The sequence below is a fragment of the Acomys russatus genome, chromosome 17 (genome assembly GCF_903995435.1).
Source record: "Acomys russatus chromosome 17, mAcoRus1.1, whole genome shotgun sequence".
Taxonomy (NCBI): domain Eukaryota; kingdom Metazoa; phylum Chordata; class Mammalia; order Rodentia; family Muridae; genus Acomys; species Acomys russatus.
The window spans coordinates 11580342-11600920 of record NC_067153.1 but is presented as its reverse complement, the minus strand read 5'-3'; the positions used below and the strand labels follow the sequence as shown (position 1 = coordinate 11600920).

General features: G+C 46.8%; 1 protein-coding gene across 2 annotated transcripts in view; it reads right to left on the bottom strand.

The window, feature by feature from the left end:
• Trappc9 (trafficking protein particle complex subunit 9) overlaps positions 1-5076 on the bottom strand; it is a 456412-nt gene extending 451336 nt beyond the window's left edge. The window contains exons 1-2 of one of the 2 annotated variants that reach the window (XM_051159558.1): positions 4905-5076; positions 1622-2214 (exon numbers count right to left, since the gene is read on the bottom strand). In XM_051159558.1, the coding sequence (XP_051015515.1) occupies positions 1622-2205 (584 nt within the window). In that variant the 5' untranslated portion in view covers positions 2206-2214; positions 4905-5076. The remainder of the gene's footprint in view (positions 1-1621; positions 2215-4904) is intronic. The other variant, XM_051159557.1, reaches the window with a different exon arrangement.
• Positions 5077-20579: the final 15503 nt, after the last annotated feature.

Below are 20579 nucleotides of genomic sequence, written 5' to 3'. Positions count from 1 at the left end.
CTTCCAGGAAGCCAAGCCATAAGATCAACAGGCCTGCTGCGAAGGTGAAGGAGAGTGGGCCTGAGGCACACCAAAAGCCTCAATTCCGGTGAAACATGACAACTCCTCCCAGACCTTGTCAAACATCAAGGCTGTGTGACAGGGCTGCTCTTTGCTTCCAACCCCTGGGCCTCAGTCTGTGCTTGATCCCGTGGCATTGTCTTGTCAGACTCATTACCAAGCAGAAAGCTGCTCTGTGGCGCTAGACACTTCCAGAAGCATACTACTTTATGGCTTCCACGCTGCAACAGGCACATTATACCCTCTGAGCCTCGCTGGAGATGGTGATCTGAATTCCACAGATAAAGCAGGGCAGACTCGATTCTTTTCCATGAGGCCTCCGAGTGACACAGCTGCACTGAGCTCTCCCCATGGAAAGGGAACCTCCTCTTGGCACAGGCTGCCACCTGAGCTTGCGTCTCATCTCTTCTGCTAGCAGTCAGTGGCAAGATGGTGACATGGGCAGTGGGCTAAGAGCACAAGAAATAGCCTCAAGTGGAAGTCTGTAATTGTGATCCAAGGGACGTGCAGGGGACAGGGACAGGGACAAAACACACAGACTTTGTCCTGCTCCATCACAGAATGTGGACACTTTCACATATATAGATGGCTCTTCAGGGATGCCTGGCTGGCGTTTCTCACCTCCTGCAACCCTGAGGTGACGAGACCTGGTTACTGCAGAGTGCCTGGCCTGGGAGTCAAAGACCTAGGCTCTACTCCCAAGGCCCAGGGACTTAGCTGGCCAACTTCAGCACCTCATCTGTGCTCTGGAGACAAAACACCAGCCACAGAGGCTAAGGCAAGTGTCTAGTTACCACAGAGTTTACTTGTTTGTGGTGGTGGTAGTGATGGTGGGGCCAGTGTTTTATGTAGCCCGGAACAGCCTCAAACTTACTATGCAGCCTAGTCTTGTCTTAAGAAGCCCCCAAGCCCTCAGTCACCTGAGAGCTGGGATTACAGGTGTGGGCCACCATGTCCTGCTCAGCTGCCACATGTTAAAAAGTAAAACGCAGGGCTATGGAGGTGGCTCAGTTGGTAGAGGGCTTGTCCAGCATGCAGGAAGCCATGGCTCTGATTCCCAGCACAGCAGTAAGATAGGCGGGGTATGACGGTGCTCACCTATAATGCTATTCAAAGGCAGAAAGAATCCGAGGTGAAGGTCACTCTCAGATACACAGAGTTTGAGGTCAACCTGGCCTACATGAGACCTTGTCTCAAAATAAAATAAAATAAAACAGTTGAAATAAATGTTAACATCGTTTTTTACTCTAAACATATAGCAATGCAAAAAAAAATATTTATGATCTGCTTTATTTTCTTCTTTTCAGCATGTACTGTATGTTTTACACACACAGCTCATCCCAGCTCACGATAGCCTGGTTCCTGGTACTCAGAAGCCACAGGCTGTGATGACTGCAGGAATGCCTGTGCTGACCCTTAAGGGAATCCTCTCATTTCGTGGCCAATGGACCACATTTCAGCTCTCCTTGCTACAGCCACGATCTACCATCGCTTTTGCCGCCTATGTAAGGGAGGCACCAAGCCCAGGGCTTCTAGCTCAACCATTCCCACAGAAACTTACCTACTATCCGTGTCCAGTCCCACGAAGTCCTTTTTCTCAAAAGGGACACAGAGAAGAGGGATCTTGTCCCCAGACTTGTCGGTGGCTCTGTCCAAGCGCTTGGACTCTAGCACAATAAAAAGGGACTCAATGAAGTCTTCAATGCGCTTCTCCACCGAGTCACAGTCGTCGTAGTTGGGATAGAAGGCTACGTCGGGACGCGGCTGCTCGGCCACATCTCCCTGCAGCCCGAACACGAAGAGGCGGGAGTCATAGAGCGTGGAGCCGTAGATCTCCTTCTGCACGTGGAACTTCTCGAAGGTCTGTGGCCAGTCCTTGGCTGAGAAGCAGTCGGTGATGGTGATGAGGCCCACCACCTTGCGGTGCGTCTGGAAGTCACCCCACTCGTTGTTTTCGGGTGGGTAGTGGTGTCGGTAGCGGATGAAGAGCGCACGCTGAGAGTCACGCACGCTGAGCTGGCTCACCGAGCAGATCCGCTTGTAGATCCTGAAGAAGTTCTCCTCAGAGATGATGCCCACTGCCTGTACGACCACCAAGAGGGTCTGGTGGTCCTCTGCACACTGCATGTAGTCTGGGACGCTCATCCTGAGGGCCTGGAAGCAGAAGTTGAAACTAACCATAGGCCAAATATGCCAGTTTTAGTGGTCTTTTCCCAGCATCCAGATTTGAAGAAATAAGGAGTCACTTCGTGGGCCGGAGTACCACTATACTGTCAGACCCCTCAACTTAGTATGTCAACTCAGCAGATTTCTGGACAGAAGACCTACCAAGTTTCTAATCATGAATCAAGCTATTTATGGGCAAGAGTAGCTAAGAAACTCCTGGTATGTCATCATGGAGGGGCTATTATTTGGCAGGAGAGGAAGACCAGGTAGAACTGCTAATGAGAATGTGGTCTCTGTGCAGAATAGCAAAAATGACCCACTCTTCGTGGCTCTCAGGAGGCCAGAGTCTAGTCTATCAGGTAAGTTTCAAGCCTACCCGAGCTGCATAGTGAGACCCCACCTACCCATCTCAAAAGAATGTTGGGGGGAATTTTTTTAAAAGAATGACAAAGGAGCTGGAGAGATGGGACAGTAGCTTCCAGAGGTCCTGAGTTCAATTCCCAGCAACCACATGGTGACTCACAACCATCTGTAATGTGATCTGATGCTCTCTTCTGTAGATGAAGTACTCATATACAATAAAAAGTTTTTAAAGAGATTAAAAAAAAAAAAAAAAAAAAGAGTACATACTGCTCTTCTGGAGTTCCAGAGTTAAGTACCCAGCATCCATGTGACACTGTTCACAACTACCTGTAATCCCAGCTCCGGTGAATGTATTGCCCTCTGCTGGCCTCTGAGGGTACTGCAGTTACATGCAATGACCCACACAGACACAAAAACAAAGAATTACAAAAGTGTCCCAAATTTGACTGATGACAGTGTTGCAGTCTGGAAACCACAGGCTGATCCTTTTAAGCTGGAGAGCTGAGGAGCTGGACACGAACTCAGTGAAGCTATCAAAAATAATGAGAGCTGGGCATGGTGGTGTGCACTTTTAATCCCAGCACCGAGGAGGGAGAGGCAGGCAGATCTCTGAGTTTGACGCCAGCCTGGTCTTCATAGTGAGTTCCAGGACAGCTAGGACTATGTAGGAGACCCCACCTCAAAAATAAATATTTTAAAAATATATGAACATAAAGATTTGCCATTTTTAAGCATACAGTTCTGAAAGCATGAGGAGTATTCATTGTTGCGCAATGTCACCATCATCCACTTCCAGAACTTTCCATCTTATAGCTCTGAAACTCTGTACCTCTCTCCCCTTCTCGCTCTTAAACACACAGCCATAGACTGAAAGAAGCCAGACAAGGACAGATGATTCTGCTAACATGAAACGCCCAAAACATCTAACTCTACAGACAAAGGAAGTGTGTGTGGCTGTGGCTGCTAGGATTTCCAAGGGTCAGTACTAAATGGTATGGGTTTTCCTTCTCAGTGATGAAAAGCTGTTCTGGAACCGTGATAGTCATATAATTGAAAATACTGGAAACCCCTGGACTGCATGCCCCGGCACTGGGGAACTATGGGATCTTGCACGTGTTAGGAAAATGCTCTCCCAATGAGGCCCCACCCTTCTTTGGACTCTGAGTCTCCCTAAATTGCCTAAGCTGGCCTTGAACTAGCAATTCTCCTGTCCCAGCACTAGAGTTACAAGCAAACCCCACCATACTAGCCTATTTTCATTTTTTTCTTTTTTTAAGATTAAATTTCTTAACAATTACCTCCCCTACCATCTAAAACAATTTAAAAAGAAAACCAGCCAGGTGGTGGTGACGTACGCCTTTAACCCCAGAAAGGCAGGCCGACAGACCTCTTCGAGTTCGAGGCCAGCCTGGTCTACAGAGCGAGTACAAGGACAACCAAGGCTACACAGAAAAACCCCGGCTCAAAAATCACAAGAAAAGAAAGACCAAACCGGGAAATCTTCAGGAATAGTCCTAGGTTTCCAACATCATGCACCCAGTGCTACTGCTAATAATAGACAAGGCAAATGAGGAAGCCACTGTACTCCTTAACTCTGCAAAGTCATGTTTTTAAAGGGGGTGTGTCGGCCTCATACTTTTCCTTGAATTCAAAGGAGCCTGGTTTCAGCTAGTTAAAGGCCCCACTCGCCTAACACCTGAAAGCTCTGTTTAACAATGTAACCAGGAAGAAGGTATATAACAACAGAGAACTATGCTCAAAGGCCAGTGCAGAGTGACACTTTCTCCTCCCAAGCTGTCACTGGAGGCAAACTGAGTTTACAGCGCAAAGATCTCATTTCAGGGAAACTGCAAGTCGGCCTGGCTTTGAGGCACAGGGCCTCTAGGGATGGTGCACCCGGCTCCCCGCGCAGCTCTGCGGGCGAGGGGCGTGGCACACGGCGCGCAGTGCAGCCCTGGAGGGATTTAGAGCCAAAGACAGTATGGCTCGCCAGGAGGTTGCAGGTGTAGACCATCCCGGATAGGTGTAAGCAGATCCTTCAGCTGCGCACAACTCACCGCAGGTACACGCCTGGCGCCAGATGACTGGCAACAGGGTAGCCGACGGTGCCCGGCTGGGCAAGGGACCTGGGCAGGCAGGGGACCGGGGCAGGCTGGGGACCCGGCAAGCAGGAAACCTTGGCAGGCAGGGAAGCCGGGCAGCAGGGGACCCGCAAGCAGGAAACCTTGGCAGGCAGGACAGGTGCAGACCAGGCTAAACCTCCAGTCGGGCCCTCCGTCAGGAACCCTAACGCGCCGACCTAGCCGGGCACTTACACAGCGAAGCGGCCCCAAGCAGGAGCCGAGGCCTGGAGGACAGCAGGACTGGACAGCCTGGAACCTCGGAACCACCAGCAGAGCCGGCGCAGCTTCTGCGCGTGCGCAAATCGTGTTCGGGCCTAAGATCTGCCCCGGGTTTTGCCGAAGATCCGGAGCCTGAGAGAGATGGGCGGAGAGGAGGGAGGAGGGATGAAAGGAGTAGGAGAGGGTGGTACTCCGGACTGGAAGAAGTCTAGTGGAGAGGGAAGGAAGCGGAGGACGCTGGGAAGGGAGATGGGAGGAGCCGAAGGAGGAGCGAAAGACACGTAAACCTTTGCTGGGGGCGGTGCCCACGGTGGGAACCGCTAGTAGCTGACTCCAAGCTGGATTTGTACTTCCCTGGTGATACCCCTAAACCACCGCGGTAACCTCCCACTAAGCCAGGCTGTGTGATCCTCAGGGAACGTGGCGCCCCAAACACCACCTCCCACCCCCTTACAGATTGGAAAGGTAGGTATGTGTGGTGTAAGAATGTTTAGGGGTGCTACCTCTGAAAAATGAGGATCAGATTAAGCCTGAATCAGACTAGCTGCTTCCGCAGTAAAACCAGGTTCCTGACACCCCAGCATATAAATCCATCCCCTAAAGGTTTCTGAGCCTGGGCCTGGAGAGATGGCTCAGAGGTTAAGAGCACTGCCTGTTCTTCCAAAAGCCCTAAATTCAATTCCAAGCAACCACATATTGGCTCACAACCATCTATAATAAGATCTGGTAGCCCGGGCGTGGTGTCGTACGCCTTTAATTCCAGCAGAAGAAGGTTGATCGCTGTGAGTTCAAGGCCGGCCTGGTCTACAAAACAAGTCCAGGACAGGCAAGGATACACAGAGAGACCCTGTCTTGGGAAAAAAGAAAAAGAAAAAGGGGAAAAGAGATCTGGTGCCCTCTTCTGGAGTGCAAGCACACAAGCGCACAGAATACATAAATGTATAAATAATACATAAATGAATCTTTAAAAAAAAAAAAAAAGGTTTCTGAGCCTGGCGTGGTGGTGCACGCCTTTAATCCCAGCACTTGGGAGGCAGAGACAGGCATATCTCTGTGAGTTCGAGGCCAGCCTGGTCTACAAAGCGAGTCTAGGACAGCCAAGGCTACGTAGAGAAACCCTGTCTCGAAAAACAAACAAAAAAATACTAATGGAGAACTGCAGTGGGCCACTCACCAAGCACAGGGGAAAAGTAGTCTGAGGCAAAGCTTGCTTTAAGCTAGCAAGCAATTTATTTACTCTGCTATGTATCCATGTTTGTTTTATGAGTTGCTTTTTGGTGGTGGTAGTGGTGGTTTGGGGGAGGGGCGTTGTTTGCTTTGGTTTGGGTTTTCTGAGAGTTTCTCTGTGTAGCCCTGGCTGTCCTTGAACTTGCTTTGTAGATCAGGCTGGCTTTGAACTCATATAGATCCTCCTGCTTCTGCCTCCCAAATGCTGGACTACACATACTAGCTGTAACTTATTTTATAACTCACATTTTTAATCAAATAATACTCTTATCTTCATCCTTGTCCCAGCCAGTGGAAAACCAATTGGTATGTTTGGTTTGTGCATGTGTCCAGGTGTGTGTGTGTGTGTGTGTGTGTGATGGTTGTCTGTGTGCCAGAAGCCAGCCTCATGCTTAGCATGTATTCTTCACATATCCTCAAAGCAGAGCTAGACTGCACATTGGGTACAGAAAAGATGTACCACTTGGTTAGGAGCATTTAAACAGCTGGTGCTGTTTAAGGATTTCAATCCAGGGTCTGTCCAACTCTTTCATGGTTCTTTTCTGTTTTAATTCTCTATAAATAGATAAAACACACAAGTTGGAAAACAAAACGGGAAACTGGCCATAGGAAATGTTGCTTATTTTTGTGTATCGTTTTTTCTATTTATAATGTATCTACTGTGTTATTTCCGCTGTCCCAGTGCCTATGTAGGGGGTGGGAGCATCTTTATAATGTATCCACGGTGTTATTTCGCTACCCGTTGCCTATGTGGGGGGTGGGAGCACCTTTATAATGTATCCACTGTGTTATTTCGCTGCCCCAGTGCCTATGTGGGGGGTGGGAGCACCTTTATAATGTATCCACTGTGTTATTTCGCTGCCCCAGTGCCTATGTGGGGGGTGGGAGCACCTTTATAATGTATCCACTGTGTTATTTCGCTGCCCGGTGCCTATGTGTGGGTGGGAGCACCTTTATAATGTATCCACTGTGTTATTTCGCTGCCCCAGTGCCTATGTGGGGGGTGGGAGCACCCTTATCAAACAGAAGAGAAATAGTAACTAGAAATGAGGTTGGCATAGTAAACGCTTGCCACAGCCTCAGGCCACCAAGATGGAGTGTCCAGGACCGGGCCAGAGCTACCTTTTACTATGTGTAACACTTCCCAAGTGGTCTCCTCCAAAGGCTTAGAATTCAAAGATATACAAAGACATTTATAGGAAATTAAAGTAGGAAAAGCCTTCTAAAGTAATCAGTACTGTGAGGAACAAATGTCCTTGCCCCAAACTCTAACTGGACTTGGAGACAGAGTTAGAGAAAACCAAACTTTACTCATGGTCTTGCAATCCCTGGTAAGCAGACATACACACCTTAGTTACCAAAGACAGTGTTTCCTCTATCACTCCAGCTCCTCACTGCCTCAGTACTCTGGGGGTACACAGTACCATCACCCAAATGTTGCCTAGGTTTTGGGGTTATTTGTTGGTATTGGTGTTGGCTTTGGTTTTGTTGTGGTGGTTGGTTGGTGGGTTCTTTTTCTTTTCTTTTCTTTTTCTTTTTTTCCAAGAGAGTATTTCTCTGTGCAACAGAGTCCTGGCTGTCCTGGACTCTCTTTGTAGACCAGGCTGGTCTCGAACTCACAGAAATCCGCCTGCCTCTGCCTCCCGAGTGCTGGGATTAAAGGTGTGTGCCACCACTCCCAGAAACCCAGTAATTCTTAAGCTATGCTATCTCATTGCCATAGAAATTCTACATGCATCAAAGGTGACCAATTGTCATAGCAAAGGTACATTTCAGTCATAGCAAGAGCCTCTGACAATCTCACTTTGCTGGTATCCCACCCTCACACTTCTAGACTCCAGAACTGACCAGTAAATACCCCTGTTTAAGCCACTCAGCCTACCATCACAGAAGCTGCTCCCCCCACCCCCCACCTCCATTAAAATAAATAGGTGCCATTGAAGCCTTCACCTCTCTTAAGCACTTACTGGGACCTAGTGTAAAGATGAGGATGAAAGTGGTGTAAAAAAGACCAGATAGTTTAGTTCTACAATTAAGCTTAATTCTTGAGGGGTTAAGATGTTTTTAGGTCTAGATAGAATAGATGTTTTAAGTTGATAGAGATGAGATATGATAGATATTGATTTACGTTCAGAATTTTAGGCTCATCAAGATAGGAAAGATGTTTGCTCCAAGGTTGCCAAATAGAAATAGCCAAGGCACTACGAATGTAACATTTATATAATTGACGATTGTTTCATGGTTCTTCTTGCTGTAGGTAGTTTATTGTATATGTGTGTAGTAATAATTGATTTGTTTGTTATATATATATATATGTATGTATATATATATATATAAAATGTGTGAAACATTTTTTAAAAATAGAATGGTCCACATTCAAGATAGTAAAGTGCCTTAGGGAGGCAAAAGCTTAACGACAGATAGGCATCTTGATGGGCCTTTCAGAATACTGCCCATCCTCCCAAACCAGAAATTTGGCTCCGAGTTGAAAAATCACAGATGGCCTGTGTACATGACTAAGTTCATGCATCTGGAGGGCCCCTAAGTAACAGGGGTTACTAGGATGGGGAAAAGCAAGCAAGAAAGTCTTTGTTGTGAGATGTGAACTTACAAGGGGAAGAGAAGAAAGGAAACCTATATGAAAGTGATGAGAGTCCATGTGGTGGCACACGCCTTTAACTCAGCCCTGGGAAAGCAGAAGTGAGAGGATCTCTGTGAATTTGAAGCCATTTTGGTCTCCATAGCAATCTCTAGGATAGCCAAGTTTACATAGTAAGATTCTGTCTTTAAAACATAAGCTAGGCCGGGCATGGTGGCGCACGCCTTTAATCCCAGCACTCGGGAGGCAGAGGCAGGCGGATCGCTGTGAGTTCGAGGCCAGCCTGGTCTACATAGTGAGTCCAGGATGGCCAAGGCTACACAGAGAAACCCTGTCTCGAAAAACCAAAAAAAATAAATAAATAAATAAAACATAAGCTAGAAAAAAAAAACTTAAAAAAAAAAAAAACAACAACAACATAAGCTAGGTGGTGGTGGTACAAGCCTTTAATCCCAGCACTCAGGAATCAAAGGCAAGTGGATCTCTGAGTTCAAAGCCAGCCTGGTTTACAGAGTTCCAGGACAGCCAAGGCAAAACAGAGAAACCTTGTCTCAAAAAAAACAACAAACAACCTGGTCGGCGTGGTGGCAGAGGCGGCAGATCTCTTTGAGTTAGACACCAGCCTGGTCTACACAGTGAATCCAAGACAGCCAGGACTGTTAGACAAAGAAACCCTATCTAGAAAAAAAAAAAGTATCATTTATAATATGCAAAAATACGGCAGAATTTATAATGAGGATCTACAAAGACCAATCATCATTAATTTTTATTATGTTTTATGAAGAAACACTTAAATATGTGCAGCTATTTCTCCTATGGAAAAGTATTTGAAAGTTTAATACATCATTGCAATAAGTAATATTAAATTCTTTGTCCACATTGATACTGTATACAAGGAAAAAATGTGCCCCAAAGGCCCACATATGAATCCTTATGATGAAGTCCTGGTGGGTAGAAAGGTCATATGAAGTCAGTGATTCGAGGTGGGTCCTTCAGGAGATGATCAGGATTAAGTACTGGTGACACTGTAAGAAGAGGGGGAGAAGGGCTGGAGAGATGGCTCAGTGGTTAAGAGCATTGACTGCTCTTCCAGAGGTCATGAGTTCAATTCCCAGCAACCACATGGTGGCTCACAACCATCTATAAATGTGATCTGATGCCCTCCTCTGACCTGCAGACGTACATGCAGGCAGAGCACTGTATACATAATAATAAATAAATCTCTTTTCTTTTTAAAGAGGGGGAGAAGACAGACATAAGCACAGTCCCTGTCTAGTGCGGTGCTCAATGCTGCATGGGACACTGCCAGCAATGGCATCACCAGACGGAGGCCCTTGCTTGACCTTGTGCCCTACAGCACTTAAGCCTCTGTCCTTTATAGTTTACCCATGCTTGAGTACTAGGCCAGCAGCAGCAGCTAACACACTGCTGGGACCTCCTCTGGGGCCCAGACTGATAACGTCTTGTGTCCTCACAGTGGATTGATTCGGCTAGCTCTCTTGCTTCTTTGAAGGATACTAATCCCACTAAGGAGGTCAGAGCCTTGCGGAATTAACTCATGAACCTCCCCAAAACCAGACCTCCTAACCCCCTAGGGAATTAGTCTCAACATGGGAATGTAGGAATAACCAGTTCAGACCATAGCAAGCTTTATCAGGAAAGTCTGCAGTAGCCTGGGAATGTGGCTCAGGGGAGCAATCCTAGAACCTGTCCGGGGAGAAGACAGGGATGCCAAAGAGTAGGGAAGAAACCAAAGTCAGACAGATAGCTCAGCTTGTAAAAAAAACACTATCCACTGAGCCTGGTGACCTGATCCCAGAACCCACAGAGGGGAAAACTGACTCCCAGAAGCTGTGCTCTGACCTCCATACATAAGTCATGGCATATGTGTGCCCATACTCACGCATTCGCATTTTACACACACAGTAAGAATAATAAACAAAGGAAGAAAGAGAAAGAAAGAAAGAAAGAAAGAAAACTGTCAGCCAGGCATAGTGGCACGCGCCTTTAATCCTAGCACTCAGGGAGGCAGAGGCAGCTGGATCTCTGTGAGTCTGAGGCCAGCCTGGGCTACAGAGTGGGTCCAGGACAGCCGAGTCTACACAGAGAAACCCCGTCTTGAAAACAAAAACAAAAGCAAAAGCGTAGAAAGAAAGAAAACTGTACAGTAAAAAAAAAGACAGAATCTGCTTCCATCGAATAACAAGTCATGAGAACTAAATGAATAGGACTAGTGCCCAGAGAGGCTTGGTAGGGTTGACAGTCATCACAGCCATAAATTCCACCTCAGGGTGGGTTGGAGACCCCAGCCATCACTCCTGAACTCTATGCCTTCAACGTCATCATCTAGACAATGGAAATGACTGCTCCGAAGGGCTGTTATTGGGATTAAGCAAAATAAAACAAGGAATCAATTTGAGGGGCTGGAGAGATGGCTCAGTGTGGTTAGGAGCACTGACTGCCCTTCCAGAGGACCAGGGTTCAATTCCCAGCACCCACGTGGTAGCTTACAGTTGTCTGTAACCCCAAGATCCTGCACTCTCACACAGACATACATGCACATGAATTTTTTTAATTAAAAAAAGTAATCAATTTGGTACAAAGGGAGGCAAATTCAGCCACATATTCCCGATATTGTTCTGTAATAAGGTGACAATATGTCTTTATTTGCCTGGGACAGCCTCAGATTGTCCCAGCTAAGAGTATTCTGGTTGGGTGACAGGACCACCTCACACTGGATAAAAACTAACAGCTCTCTTGGCTTCTATTTCCCACTTGACCACAATGCCAGCTGTCATCTGGGCTTTCTAGTTCACAGGCCGAGGAGGGGGAGAATCTATTTATCTGTCATATTCATCATTACCAAGAAGCCCCATTGGTCACACACCTTCACAACTCTTCCCTCAAAATTTGTAATGATGGGGGTAGAGAGGTGGTTCACACGCATGAAGACCTGAGTTTGGATCTTTCACCCACATCAAAAATATGCATGGTGGAATGTGTCTGCAATCCTGGCACTGGGGAGTCAGACACAAGAGGATCTCTGAGGCTTTTGAGTCAAGTAGTTCTCATCAAACTTGTTATAAATACAAATTAATAAATACTAACAAAACTAAACTAACCAGCTCAAGATTTGCCAAGAGATCTGAAAAACTAAGGTGGAGAAAGACACAAAAAGTTGACCTCTGGTCTCTACATATAGTAACACACACATAAACACAATCACACATATATACTGCAGGCACTAAGAGCAAAAATGGTGTGGTTGCCATTTATGGAACTCCTGGTTGATCATGTGCAACGAATGAGCCTCTCACTGTGTCCCTGGGAGGCGGGTCATTTCTAGTTAAATACTCCTTATGACCGTTCTTTGGTTAGAGAAATAAAATACAGGGGCTCATTGGTAAGTAAGCAGCAATCCGGGATGCCACTCAGATCTGGAGGTGTGCAACACCTGAGTCCAGAGGTGGAGACACCCCTGAAGGAACAGAGCATGTGTGCCCTTTTGAAAAACACCAGAGCTGAGAGGAGAGAGAGAGCAACACTGAAGTGTCAAAGTGTGGGCTCCTGGTGGACAGGGTCGAAATCACAAAACCTGGTGTCACTCAGTCCATTCCATGAATGAACAGAATAAATGAATGAATGAATGAAAAGTTGTGTGCCACGAAGTCCCTATGCCAGGCATCAGCCGACCAATCGCCAGCAGCACCGCCTCTAAGCCACACACCCCCTTCTGTCACAGTTCCATCCAACTGCTTGCAAACTACGGAGCAGTGGATTACAGTCCCTTCTTAAACTGCGCGTGCTCTGAGGCATATTTAAAAGCGATTGGCCGAGGGAAGCCAAGCTCCGCCCGACTCCGCCCACCCCAGCGCAGGTCCTATCCACAGTCGCAGGCTCGCCTTTCCCAGCACCGCCCCGCCACCCGCCGCGCCCTGAGGCGGAACCTATCGTCAATCAGGTTGAGAAAAGAGGGAGGGGAAACAGGAAGTGACGCACGATAGCCAGCGGAAAGCGAATGGCCCGCGCTTGTTGCCCTGGGAACTGAGCTCTCGGCCTGCGTCAATCTGCGTCATAGGCTGGTGGGCCTGGTATCGTTTACGCATGCGCAGCCACTTAGCTATATTATTTATATATATATGTATTCAACAGTTTTTTTCCTTTTGCCTAATTTATCCTTCTCTTAGTGTAGCAGTCAGGTTGTAGAGACAACTTTTTTAAGTTAATAAGGAATAACGTTCTCACACAAACTCACACAAGAACTGTCAAATGATAGAATTTTTTAGTTGACCTAAGTATTATATTTGTGCTCAAGTACTCATGCCAAAACAGAGAGCTCACTTATAGAACCAGAAAGCTTCTCAAAAAATTATAATCCAATTTAAGAAAATGGGATTTTACACTTAAGGGGAAAATATACAAAAGAATTAGAATATTTAAAAATCCTATCGAAGATTAATCGGAGAACCTGCAGTTCCAAATGTGACCACCAGATGGCAAAAGGTGCTAGCAGCCATGCTAGGAAAACAAGACATCTGGGTTGAATTAGGATCTAATTGCCTCAAATTGCCTCTGAAACCCAGGGTTTTGTCACTTTGTCCGAGAGCCTGGGTCAGAGAGTTCTGGGCAAATTCTGAGTAGATAACCTGAGGACTCATAAGAGATATTTAACTGAATTGGCAGTGGTTTAGTTATTGTATAGTCATTTAAGAATTCAAGTTATGCTGGGCACAGTGGTACACAGTTTAATCCCAGAACCATAGAGGCAGAGACATGTGAGTCTCTGAGTTCAGGGATAGCTGGACTACAAAGAGAGTTCCCTATCACAGAAGGAAATAGATTTAGCCAGGTATGGTGGCACACATCTGTAATCCTAGCACTCGGGAAAGCAGAAACAGGCAAATCTCTGTGAATTCGAGGCCAGCCTGGTCTACAATATGTGAAATATATATATGAAATTATTGCCTTATGATTAGGATGTTAATCTGTATACTCTGCATCTTAACTATTACAGGATGACATTAAGATTTTTGTCTTTTACTTATTTATTTATTTATGTGTATATGTGGGTGTGTCTGTGATGACTGTAACCCCACCACTTAGGAAGCAGATGCAGACAGACCTTTGTCAGTCTGAGGATAGTCAGGACTACATACGAGGCTCTGTTTCAGAAACCAGAAACAAAGAAAGAGAAGCAGGTAGGGGCCACTTGTGGAAGAGCATACCTGTAACCACGGTTCTTGGGAGTGAGGCAGCAGGACTGCAAATCCAAAGCCAGCTTGGAGTGCATAGCCATGTAGCATGAGCCTGTAGGGTGCTGGAGAAACTGTTCTGTGGTTAAACCACTTGCCACACAAATGTGAGGACTGAGAAGCCGTGTGAAGTGCTGAGTGAGCACGGTGGCCAGCCTGTAATCTCAGTCTTGGAAGCAAAGACAAGGGAGGCCCTGAGAAAACTGCCTACCAAGACTAGGTGTACTGGGGAGCTGGGCTGTGGGTCTGAATGAGGTGCCCTGTCTCAACGGAGGCAGAGGATCAAGGTTCCCAGCATCAACCTCAGGCCTCCACATGCACATGTACGGATGTGCAAGACGCACACACACACACAAACAGATACACACACGCATGCACCCACCCACATGCAATTGCCCATACACACATGCACACCACACACAGAAACACGTGAAAAGAAAGAAGGCAAACTACTTCAATTAAGAGGCTGGAGAAAGCGGGGCGTAGTGGCACACACCTTTAATCCCAGCACTCAGGAGGCAGAGGCAGGTGGATCTCTGTGAGTTCAAAGCCAGCCTGGTCTACAAAGTGAGTCCAGGACAGTCAAATCCACACAGAGAAACTCTGTCTCAAAAAACAAACAAACAAAACAGAGGCTGGAGAGATGGTTCCATTGATAAAGTCTTTGCCCCTACAAGCATGAATACCTGAGTTAGATCTTCCGTGACTCACATGAAAAGGAGACATAGCAGTGTGCCCAGGAGAAGTAGATATGGAAGGATCATGGGTCTGGCTGTCCAGCCTGTCTAGCTAAATCAGTGAACCCCTCAAAATATAAGCTGGACATCAATTGGGGAAGACACTGCACGTCAACTTCTGGCTTCCATAGGCACACACGCATACAAATATCTGACAAAACACGTCACACACATAAATATACGGATGTGTTCAATGAACACATTTGTACATGTCATGAGCCCGCCTTTAATCGCAGCACTTGGGAGGCAGAGGCAAGGCAGATCTCTGTGAGTTCGAGGCCAGCCTGGTCTACAAAGAGTCCAGGACAGCCAAAGCTACACACAGAGAAGCCTTGTCTCAGAAAGCCACCCCCCACCCCACCCCAAAGAAAAAAGAAAGAAAAGAAAGAAGAAAGAAAGTTCTTCAGTCAGCAAGATGGCTCAGCAGGTAAAGGTGTTCGCTGCCCAGCCTGAGGACCTGAGTTTAATCCGCAGGACCCACGTGGTAACCTCCCACAAGCTGTCCTCTGACCTCCGCATGGACACCCATACACGCCCACACACATGCACATGTAAATAAATAAACTGTAAGGAAAGCTCTTTTCCACCAGTTCTGGGATCTGAGGCTAAAAGCTTGATGTGGGACTGCTTGGTGAGCACACAGGAGGAGGCCCCCTGAGTTCCTGCCCAGCACCGTGAAACAAAGTAAAAGCACCTTACTGCTTTCGGGGGCTGAGAGAGTGACATAACGAGGGGTCTCTGAGCTTCCCTCTCAACTAGCTCTTGACAATGCCTCCCAGCCTGTTGGTCTCACCGCCACACAGGCTTAGAAAGAATGCCACTCTTGGTCTAACCGAAGAGCATCATCTTTTCCTCCTCAGAAAGGAAAAAAAAAAAAAATCTACCTTTAATGCCTCCTGTTGCTGCGATAAACCCCAGGACCAGAAGCAGCCTGGAGACGAAGGAGTTTGCTTCCACTTACCTGTCACAGTCCATCCTTGAGGGAAGCCAGGGAGACGGTGGAGGGATGCTGCATAGGATTTGGGCACAGGCTCAGGCTCAGCAGGCTCTGTTACACTCATCTGCCTGGGGTGACACCACCCACAGTGGGCTGGACCTTCCCTGCATCAATTAGCAACCAAGACAACGCCCTCACGGACACGCCCATGGTCAATCTGATGGAGGCACGTCCTCATTTGAGGTTTCTTCTGTGGTGTGTCAAGCCAAAGTGAACCATCACTCCAACCTTCGTGCTCACCCTCCTTAGGGGGATAAGTCCCCAGAGTCTGGGGCTCAGCTGGCTCTCTCCCCTCATGCAGTCCTCCTGGAGAAGGTATCCTTGCCACTTGGAGATGCACCAGAAAGATTCTTTAAAAATAGAAAGCCCACAGCTAGGTAACTCTACCTTCGTCTGTACGCAAAAATTGAAAATACTGACCATGCCAAGTGTTGGCCAAGATATGGCCGAACTGGGGTTCGGAATCACTGCTGAGGGAACATAAAATATTACGAACAGGCCTGTAATCCCAGAACTCAGGAGGCAGAGGCAGGAAGATCTTTGAGTTTGAGGCCAGCCTGGTCTACAGAGTGAGTTCCAGACAGCCAGGGCTCTACATACACACACACACACACACACACACACACACACACACACACACACACACACACACAAAAAGACCAAGTTAGCAACCAATAGAATAGCAGGTGTATTCTGTGATATGCAGGAATCTCACAGATGTGTACTAGAGGCAGTCTGACATGGAAGTGTTGACAACTGCATTGATATGAGGCCCTAGAAAAGACAGTTCTAATCTACAGTGACAGATGAGGCGGGTGTGCCCTGGGCCCTGGGTAAAAGTGCACAAGGAAAGAGCCCAGCATGGTGGTGCGTATTGATGTCATTTTGAGGCCAGACTAGTCTACAAAGTGAGTCCAGGACAGGCAACACTACACCACTACACAGAAAACCAAAAAAAAAAAAAAAAAAAAAAAAGAACAGGAAAGGACAATAGACATTTGGTATGGCATGTAATAGGAAGGTCCATATCTTTATTTTGATGTCCACACTGATGTAAATATTTGTCCAACATCACTGAGACACCTAAAATGAGTGTATTTTATTACACAGAATAATCAGTTCTGACTGGGTCTGGCCATACCTAGGATCCCAGCATGCAGAGGCTGAGCCTGAGGTTCCTGAGTTCAAGGTCAGCCTGGGCTTATACAAACAAGTAATGTGCTGAGGGATTTTCTGTGATGAAGCCCTTGTCCAACCTTCAGCTTGTCCTAGACCCTCAGTTAGAACTAACAAAGCATAGAAACACAGTGTCCTCTACCCCTGTCAACCTGCTTCTGAAAACAGATACCCCTGCCTCAACAGCCACTACAGCTAGGGGTGAGATTGCTGCCCAGGCTCTCTCACTCAAAAGTCAAAGTATATGAGAGCTCACACCTATGACCCCAGAAGTGGGGAGGCTGAGGCAGGAGGACTCCAGTGAGTTTGACACCAGCCTGGGACAGTGAATTTCAGCTCAGTCCAGAGGAAAAACAAAAACTAGTCTGGGACTGGGAAGATAACTCAGTCAAAAGAGTGTTGGCCCTGCACACTTGAAGGCCCGAGTATGACTCCCAGAACCATGGACATCTGTGATCCCAGAACTGGGAAGGGAGGCAGAGACAGAAAGATCTTTGAGCTTGCTAGCCAGCTGCGGAGGCTGAATTCAGATCCTGTCTCAAAATTAAGGTGTAAAGCAATTGAGGATGGCCGCTGAAATTGACCGAGCAGGTTGAAAACACACACACACACACACACACACACACACACACACGGGCGGGAGCCGGAGGAAACACACATGAAAAACCAAGCCCATTAAATATGTCTACCTAGCAATCACCAACAAGGCCCCATTCCTACCACTAGCACTGAAAGAAAACATTTGTCAAGAGATTCAAGTACAGCACCATATACTTTTTATTTTATTTTATTTTTGGTTTCTTTTGAGATAGGGTCTCTTTGTGTTAGCCTTAGCTGTCCTAGACTCACTTGGCAGACCAGGCTGGCCTCGAACTCACAGCCATCCACCTGCCTCTGCCTCCCGAGTGCTGGGATTAAAGGCGTGCGCCACCACGCCCGGCCCATATACTTTTAATTTCCTGTATTCCTTCTTTCTTTCCTTTATCTCCCAGGTGGGTCTTGGAACTCCTGTGCACACATGACCATCTGTCCTCGGGCCTCCTGAGCATCAGGAGCTACAAGCGGCACCATCACACCCAGCTTGTTTCATGTCAGAATGTGTCACGTTTCTGGTTTCTCGGGCTATTGTACATCAACAACTACAGCAATAATTGATGAAGAAAAGCATTCTTGCCAAGTGTGATGGCTTATATCAGCACTAAGGAAGCTGAGGCAGAAGGATTGACATGAATTCAAGGTCAGCATAACACACACAAGTGAGACTGTGGCTTCAACCAACCAACCAACAAACAAACAAATAAATAAAATACATTTTTAAAAACCCACAACAAGCCGGGCGTGGTGGCGCATACCTTTAATCCCAGCACTCTGGAGGCAGAGGCAGGTGGATTGCTGTGAGTTCAAGGCTAGCCTGGTCTACAAAGGGAGTCCAGGACAGCCAAGGTTATACAGAGAAACCCTGTCTCGGAAAAAAAACCAAACACATTTTAACTCTTAGAGCCTATGGATACAAGTCATTTCAGCTGTACTTTAATGGTTTTTCAAAAGGGATCTTACTTATCCCAGTCAGGTTTTTAAATCTTTGTTGTTGTTGTTGATGATGATGATGATGATGATGATGATGATGATGATGATGATGATGATGTTATTGATGATGTTCTGCTTTTTTTGTTTTTCAAAACAGAGTTTCTCTGTATGGTCCAGGCTGTACTGGAACTCACTATGTAGACTAGGCTGATTCGAATCCTGAGATCTGCCTGCCTCTGCCTCCTAAGTGCTGGGATTAAAGGCGTGCGCCACCATGCCCAGCCAGCCTTTTAGGTTTTAAAAGCCCACCCCAGGCCCAGTGTCTGTCTCTTCACCTGCTGCCTGTGGGTTAGAATGTAAAAACTTCAGCTGCTGTTCCAGCACACCCATCTGCATCTCACCATGCTCATGGACTAGTGCTCTAAGACTGTAAGCAAGCCTCCAGCTAAATGCCTTCCACTATGAGTTACCTTGGATAGGTTGTCTCGCTACAGCAATAGAACAGTAACTAAGAGAGCAGCCTTGGCTGGGATCTGGAACGCATTATACAGACCACGCAGGCTTAGAGTGACAGAGATCAGCTTGCCCCTGTTGTGTGTGTGTGTGTGTGTGCGTCTGTCTGTGTGTGTGTGTGTTTGTGTGTGTGAGTGTGAGTGTGTTGGGTCCTGCAGAGCCAACTCAGATCATCGAGCTCTGTGGAAAGGACCTTTACCCACTGAGCCATCTTGCCAGCCCTCAGTTTTGGGGTTTCGAGACTGGTTCTTGTGTAACCCCTGGAACTCCTTATGTAGCTGAGAATGACCTCACGCTCTCAATCCTTCTGTTTCTACCTACCTCGAAGCAGGGGTTACAGGCAAATCTCACCATGCCCATGCGTGTTTTCTGTGGACTAAGACAATGTAATGGAAACTCTCAAAAGGAACATTTCCGTGCTTAATTTTCATTGTTTATAAATGCTGTGATCTTAAGCAACTATGTAAGTTGAAAACATTTAAATGGCAAAAATAACCTACTTGACAGAACACATATTTTTGAGAATTTCTTACAAGTCTGATGGTCAGTGATGTCATACTGACCTTTCAAGCCTCAGACCTTCAATCTTGGTCAGGGTGACACAGAGGTAGAAAAGAAGGGCCTGTGGACATATTTGCTCATATGTACACATACAGAATTATATATTTTCATAAGTGTATAACTCTTAGACAGATATACGAGGGTGTCTTGAGACAAGGTCTAACTCCTGGCACCCATTATGTAGGCAATAGAGATTCCTCTGTCCCTGTTTTGTGGGGTCTGGGATTAAAGGCAGGTGTGTGCCTCCATGCCTGAAAATATACACGTTTTACATATTGTAATATTCTGAATACTTAAGGCTTTTTAAAAAATATTTACTTACTTTGTCTATATGTAGTAGGTGTGCATGCGCCATGATGGTTATGTGGGGGATAAAGGACAACTTGTGGGACTTCGTTCTATTTCCACTAAGTGGGGTCTAGGAATCAAACTTAGGTCCTCAGGCATCAGACACCTTTATGTGCTGAACCATCTTGCAGGCTGTGATGGCTAATTTTGATTGTCCACTTGACTAGTCGTTACAAGACGGGGACACTCACCTCTGAGTGTGTATGTGAGGAGGCTTCAAGAGAATATGGACCTGCCCCACCCCATGGCTTCATCCACTGAGAGACTGAAGATATGAATACACTTTAGGAGGTGGTAGGATCATGGAACATGGGGATGGATGGAGAAAGCTAAGCTCCAGAGCATGCTTTTGAAGGCATGACTGGGTCCTGGCTCCTTCCTGTAACCGCTCTCTGTATCCTGGCTACCATAAGGTAAGAAAGTCAATTCTGGGCCACGCGTGGTGGCTCAGGCCTTTAATCTCAGCACTCTGAAGGCAGAGGCAGAGGCAGGTGGATCGTTGTGAGTTTGAAGCCAGCCTGGTCTGCAAAGCAAGTCCAAGACAGCCAAGGCTACACAGAGAAACCCTGTTTCAAAAAAAAAAAAAAAAAAAAAGAAAAGGGGCTGGAGAGATGGCTCAGTGGTTAAGAGCGCCGCCTGCTCTTCCAGAGCTCCTGAGTTCAATTCCCAGCAACCACATGGTGGCTCATAACCATCTGTAATGTGATATGG